Source organism: Capsicum annuum, chromosome 6 (genome assembly GCF_002878395.1).
Source record: "Capsicum annuum cultivar UCD-10X-F1 chromosome 6, UCD10Xv1.1, whole genome shotgun sequence".
NCBI classification, from domain to species: Eukaryota; Viridiplantae; Streptophyta; class Magnoliopsida; order Solanales; family Solanaceae; genus Capsicum; species Capsicum annuum.
The window spans coordinates 143837622-143843959 of record NC_061116.1 but is presented as its reverse complement, the minus strand read 5'-3'; the positions used below and the strand labels follow the sequence as shown (position 1 = coordinate 143843959).

At 35.3% G+C, this 6338-nt stretch overlaps 1 protein-coding gene across 2 annotated transcripts; it reads left to right on the top strand.

The window, feature by feature from the left end:
• The first annotated feature begins 995 nt into the window (after positions 1-995).
• On the top strand, positions 996-5366 carry LOC107873166 (high mobility group B protein 7). 2 transcript variants are annotated; one of them, XR_001675148.2, is made up of 8 exons: positions 996-1339; positions 1424-1582; positions 2621-2708; positions 2833-2922; positions 3823-3867; positions 3976-4071; positions 4190-4367; positions 4956-5366. XR_001675148.2 is itself a non-coding variant. In XM_016719910.2 (7 exons), exons 1-7 carry the CDS (start codon positions 1257-1259, stop codon positions 4226-4228), a joined length of 600 nt encoding a protein of 199 aa, XP_016575396.1. In that variant the 5' UTR covers positions 997-1256; the 3' UTR covers positions 4229-4689. The 2 variants fall into 2 exon arrangements, 1 of the variants encoding a protein (XP_016575396.1); XM_016719910.2 differs by lacking the exon at positions 4956-5366 and having other exon boundaries at positions 997-1339; positions 4190-4689.
• Positions 5367-6338: the final 972 nt, after the last annotated feature.

The following is a 6338-nucleotide window of genomic DNA, read 5'->3' as shown; positions in this document are numbered from 1 at the left end:
AATGAGGATATCAAATCCAATCAACATGTAAGTATATATAAATGAGCTTAGAAATCAACTTAAATGTCCATAATTCATGATTATTAACTCAGTGATTATTAATTCATAATTCAAAAATGAAATAAAATCACGAAAATGAACCTTATGTACTATTTAGTGAATAGTACCTCATAAACACGGTCAATCCTTCGCGTTTGCAAGGGTCAATGCTGACTGACCAATTAAATTGGCCTTCGCATTCGCGAAGAAGCGCCTTCTACCCGACCCAACCCGATTAACCTTTGTGATGGATCCATTGTCGCGTTCATAATGAAGGAATAATTTTTTCTCCGCATTTGCGGTCAGAGGCTCGCGTTTGCGAAGAATGTGACATTTAGCTACCACATATCAACAATTAGCTGGTTTGTATGGTTTTAAAAATCTTTGAATGAACTCTTGAAATTCGTTTGGGACCCGACAGAAATGAACCATATATTCTATTAGACTAATTTCGACGTTCTGCACTCAATGATAATGTTGAATTTTCAAAAAAAAAAAATTATTATCAATAAATTAACCCCGGTACCTTGTTTTACTATTTTTGAAATAAAGGATCGAAGAGTGATATAAAAGTTTCAAAATTGAACCAACTCCGCTACTAACCCAAATTCGACGTTCCGAATCTACTGGCATAATCCAGTTTGCCATCCGATATTCAGAACAACAAATATTGACCGAAATCAACTATATGATTTCTCAAGCCTTTAAAAATCATAAACTCGTACAACTCGTTTCGAATTGCACCGAAAAATGTGTCAACCATTCTCGAACCTCAAGAATGAACCCTGATCGGCCCGCTGGAAACCAGACGCCATACGCCGCTGTTACCCAACCCGACGCAACTTAACTTTCACGTGTCATTTCCTCATAGGTCCGTACAATCCCCACTTTTTGATTCATCGCGGGAAATCTCTGCCCTTTTATTTCTAAAAGGCGCTTCTTCACTTCCACTATTGACATATTATTTGACCCCCGCCCACCCCGCACCCCCGCGCAGTTTAGAAAAAGATACCATTGTCCCGCTAAAATGTGCCTCAATGACCACGTGTCCTGCAACCCTTTTAAATACTTCACCAATCGGGGCATTATCCTAAACCTTAGGCGCATTTTAGTACAGTTTGGGTGCTTACAGCCATAGTACTGGCAATTCCAATTGTCCAGTAGAATCCAATTTAAGACTACCTAGGGAGAGACAAAAGAGGGTGGCTTTGGATTCAATGGTCTACCAAGCTGGAACAAGGAAAAGGGTTTTTGGTGTCAAAATACTTCGTGGTCCCGACGGCAGTGCTTTTCAGAAATGGTACTTCTTTTTCTTTTCCCTCTTTTCTTTCTGATTAATAATATATATGGGTTTCTTGATTGTGTAGTGCGGGTGTATTTGCAGTGAAACGTGTGGCATCTCAGTGGCTATTGCGTTGGCTGACATGCATCAATGTGAATCCAGAAAGGATGTAAAGAAATTGAAATGCCAACTCAGGAACAGAAGCATTGTTGAAGAGCAGAGGCTCATTGATCAACCCAGATCGGCTTTTCGGATTTTCATGTAAGTCCGTTCTTATCTCTATTTTTAGTTATTCTCAATCGAATTTATTCGAGTAATATGAGTTTAGCTATGCTTGTTTAACATATTCAATGTATGTGCCAAATCTTACGTTAAAGAAAAGCCATATTACGGATATCTATTTTGTTTGTTTAGTGTGTTAGTATTATATAGTATAAAAAAGAGAAAAGACATTAAGACACCGTTGAAGTTGTCTCAAATTTTCAAAAGGACACTTTAAATTTGTGTGTATCCTATTAACCGCAAAATTTGCAGAGTAAATACAAGCGATTGACCTATTTTCAGCCCATCTGAGTTATCACTCAAGTCTCACGCGTGAATGAGCAATATTTTCTGCAGGAACAAATTAAAAATGCCACATGGAAAGGGCTTTATTTTTTTTTTAATAAATGTCATCTTCCCTTCTTCCCCAATTCTCCATTAATGGCCATTGGTGAAGCTTGGAAGATCTATTAAAAAAATCGCTCCTTCTCAATGAAATCAGATTAAATAGGTAAGAATTTTTCACATATTAGCTTTAATTTCTTCTAATTTTGTCTACAAGTTATGAAATCAAGTTGTCAACTAAGATTAGGTTTTGAATTCATCATGTCTTCTCTTCTCCAATTCCTTATGAAGTAAACTTTCACAACATTTTTCATCTATGAGAATTTCATTTCCCCCCAATCTTCTGCAGAGAGAAAATGGAATCGAAAAACTACTGAAAAAAAGTGAGGAACAAGAGGTGTTCTTGGTTTAAAATCGACCTTTATTTAATAGATTTATTAAATTTAATTTAATAATAATGTTTTGAATAGGAGTGTATCACACGCGCGTTTTTGAGTCTGAAGTTGGTGAGATAATGGGTCAAAAGCTTGTATTTACAACGGTCTTTACACGTTTTGTTGGTCAATAAGGACACCCGCAAACTTAAAATGTCTTTTTGAAAATTTGGGACTACTTCAGTGGTGTTTTTATGTCTTTTCTCTATAAAAAAATGGATGTCTTGAATGGTCATGGCCTCATGGATTTGTGTTGCAGGGAGGATTTTGTGAAGAAGAACATAGATGGAAATGAGTTTGAAGTGGATAATAAAGGTTTTGAGACATGGAAAAACATGACACGTGAGGTACTTGTTTGTTCGACACTTTTGGCTATATTTTTTAATCACGTGCATTGGTAGTTAATCATGATTCATCACCATTTGTTTATTGAAGTTTTTATTAATCTAATTGAACTGAAAAAATTCTCAGGAGAAGTTTTTGTACTTCATGAAAGCCGAAACAATCAATCTTGCATACGAAAAACTTTTGCGCAGAGAGGAGAAGGATATGCCATGGAGGGTAATCAACATTTTACATTTCTTTGTTCTGCTACTACTGCTAATTCCTTGAATGATCATTGATTGCTACTCTAGATATTGTGCTCCTAAACGGGACTCTTCTGTTTGGTGATGCATTTCCTTGTTCTGTATTTTGTGGCATCCTTCTTTTGAATTTACTGTAGTACAGGGCTGAATGTGTTTTGAAGATTCTGAAATTTCAGGTTTAATTTAATTTCCTGTGTTTTCTGTAATGAAGAGTTCCTTCAGTTAGGAAGTTGGATGACTTTTCTGTTTTAAGGCTAGAAAACATGATAAAGTTACAATTTTGTTCGACCAGTAAAAAATAGTTTGGATTCCAAACTTGTGTTTTATACTCCTCACTATCTGTAATGGTATTAGTCTCTCTAGTAAACATCCTAGTCTCTCTTAACAACAAAGCAAACATTTCTGCCTCTAGATTTCCACACAGAAAGTAGATTACCAAGTCTGATATGATATATCTCTTGAAGGCATCGTGATGCTTAATGGTACTTCCAACTGTTGAAATTTTATATCTAGAGTTCATAATGCTCTTTTCTGTATTTATTTTCTCTTGCATCACCTTCACTTGCAACTTTTTAAAAGCTGTGATCTGTTTAATAAATTACAAGTTTCATGTGAATAAAGTTTCTATCTTTTTGATTCCTTGTTAAAATGCTGAACTTCAAATTACAGGTTTCCCCGGATACTGTAAATGACATAACATCTTATATCTCCTGAATCTATTAGGATGTTTATATGGCTTTAACTTTGAAATGTTTCTTTTCTGACATGCTTGATGAGTAATAATTTAGTTCATTTGCAACAACTCCCTCCTATTTAGATGCTTAGCTTTCAAGTACAAGTTTTAGAATACTGTAAATCACATTTACATCTATAGGTGGATGACGAGGCAGATTCAGCTGATGTTGGCAAGTACGATGAGGTTTGATCCTTTGATTCTCAATTTCATCTAGATTTACCTGAGTTCTTTTCCAATTTGAATCGCAATCACTTTGCACATATCGTTGAATTGTTGTCTTTTTGTTACAAGAATTATGAAGATTATGATTATTCTGATTCTGAATCTTCTGGGGATTTGATTGATTTTTGGCCTGAGGCAGACAAGAGCTTTGACACCAGTGAGAGGGTAGTGATTCTGTTTCTTGCTTATTTTTGTGTGCTTGTATTTTGATTTATACTACATAATAGGCTCCAATTACTGCAACATGACTTCTTCATCTCTTTTTACCTCTTCCTTGGAACAGGAGGATTTGTTCCCTTGGAGGGCTCGTATAAAATCTTGAGGATTGGACATCATTTTGAGGGGGTTTCTTGCTTTGGACCAGAGGAACCTTTGTGTCAATGGTTGGCATCTGTTTTTGTTCATAAGCCTTGCCGATTCCTACCTTATTGAAGGCAAGTCAGGTTGGTTGGCTACTGCAGGTAATATTTGTTGCTGTAGAAGTTAGGATATTGAACATCCAGATACATATTTTGAGACAATCACCACTAGACGATCTTCAGTGATACATCTGGATATCATCCAGGATCCTTGTATAGGATGGTTTCTTGTGAAGGTTCTTGTTTGATTTGTAGGCTTCCTCCTTGTGGAATGGGGCCTTTGAGTGCAGTATTATAAAATGGAAAAGGGCCATATTTGCGCTCCTATTTATGGGAATAGTTTTCCCCGACCCTATTTATGGGAATAGTTTTCCCTTGTTTACATATACTCTCCATTTGAGTTCAGTTAAAACTAACTCTGCCATTATACGTTTGTCAAATATTCCCCTAAGCCTTACGGAAGAGACCTCGAGGGTCAGTTGACATAAATAAATATGCCTTGTTCGTTTTAGAAACCTGACTCCTTAAAACATCTCATTAACAATCCGGGAAACCTCCTTTTATCTCCTTTGTTGCAAAGCTGAGTTCTTCCCAAATTTAACTTGGTTCTTTGATTTCTTTCCTCTCTCATTCAATTATTTCGTATTTTAAGTGTGTTAATGCTTGTGTTCTTTTATTACATTACAATAGGGAGTCCGGAGCCAAAAGGGCTCTTTTTTTAATCAAAAATACCAAAGGGGGACAAGTGACTTTTGAATAAACAAAAAGGGACAAAACGTGGTGGGGTCAGCGACATGCAAGTCGCGTATGACAGAGTGCCATGTAAGTCGTGGAGTGCAAGTCGCGCCCGCACCAGCGACTTAGTTGAACAGTATCCTGGTATTCTCTATTCTGCATGTGAATTGCAACAAAATGGAGAGTTCTGCATGTGCAACAAACGCCTATATATTCAAGTGTAGAAAAGGTTCGCATTCTCCAGTTTCTACTCACAATTTACAATTTCATTCAAATATAAATTTATTTTTATTCAGCTTACAAATTTTTGTATTAAAAATGAATCAAGATACAGTAAGAAGTAAATTTATATTTATATTGGGGTGGTAAAGTTTCATATGAAGCTGGTTTTGTAATATATAGTTAGCCGTCTATAGTTGTGCAAATGTTTCCCTTATTTCTTAAATATGAGCGGTTGCAGCGTTTACTAAGAAACAAAATGAGTATAACTGAGCCAAAAGATGTAGTGATTATCACTGGACGATATCCGTCTTTTATTGCAAATAGAGTTATAACGTATGGTGAGACTTGTATTTGGAATGATGGTTCTTTATTTATATTTCTTCGTACTATTAAAATTTTTGATAGTCACATTTACTTAGCATGTCTTGATACATATGCGTTAATTGAACGTTGTCCTCGTTTAAAAATCCACCTACAACAAATTTGATCTTTGTGACACTTCATATTTATCGAATTTGAATGTTGGTTCTTTAAGAGGTTTCCATCCTGTTAAGTCACGCATCATTTGTCGTCTAGCTGCAATCCCTAAATCGGTAGTACCTTCTAGAAGTATAGGACTTCCATCTATAATCATGCCAAACATAATTTTGATATCCTGTAATGAAATGGTGGCCTCATCAATTTGCAAGTGAAATGTTAGTTTCGGGGTGCCATCTCTCAACTTATGAACTTATAAGTCCAACATCTTAAGGAATGTTTCCTATTTTTACCATTCCTCTAAACCCACAAAAACTTAAATATTGGAGGATTCGATAATGCAATGGACGCTGCTTTATGTGCAACCAAAATTTAGTATCGACACAACGTATATTTAAACACATATCTTATTCCTCGTTGTCCCAAACTGTTTGGGATTGATGTTTAGCTTGTAATTTTGACAATGGATTCATATCTACATTAAAAAAATCAGTTTGTTATGATCAAAAGTAAATTAATAAAAATTATTTAAAGAATATAATATTTAAACTTGAGAATTTGATGTAATATTTTTATACTTAAAATAAAAATAACGTAGAAGATAAATATTAATATACCTTATAATTGATGCCTTCACTT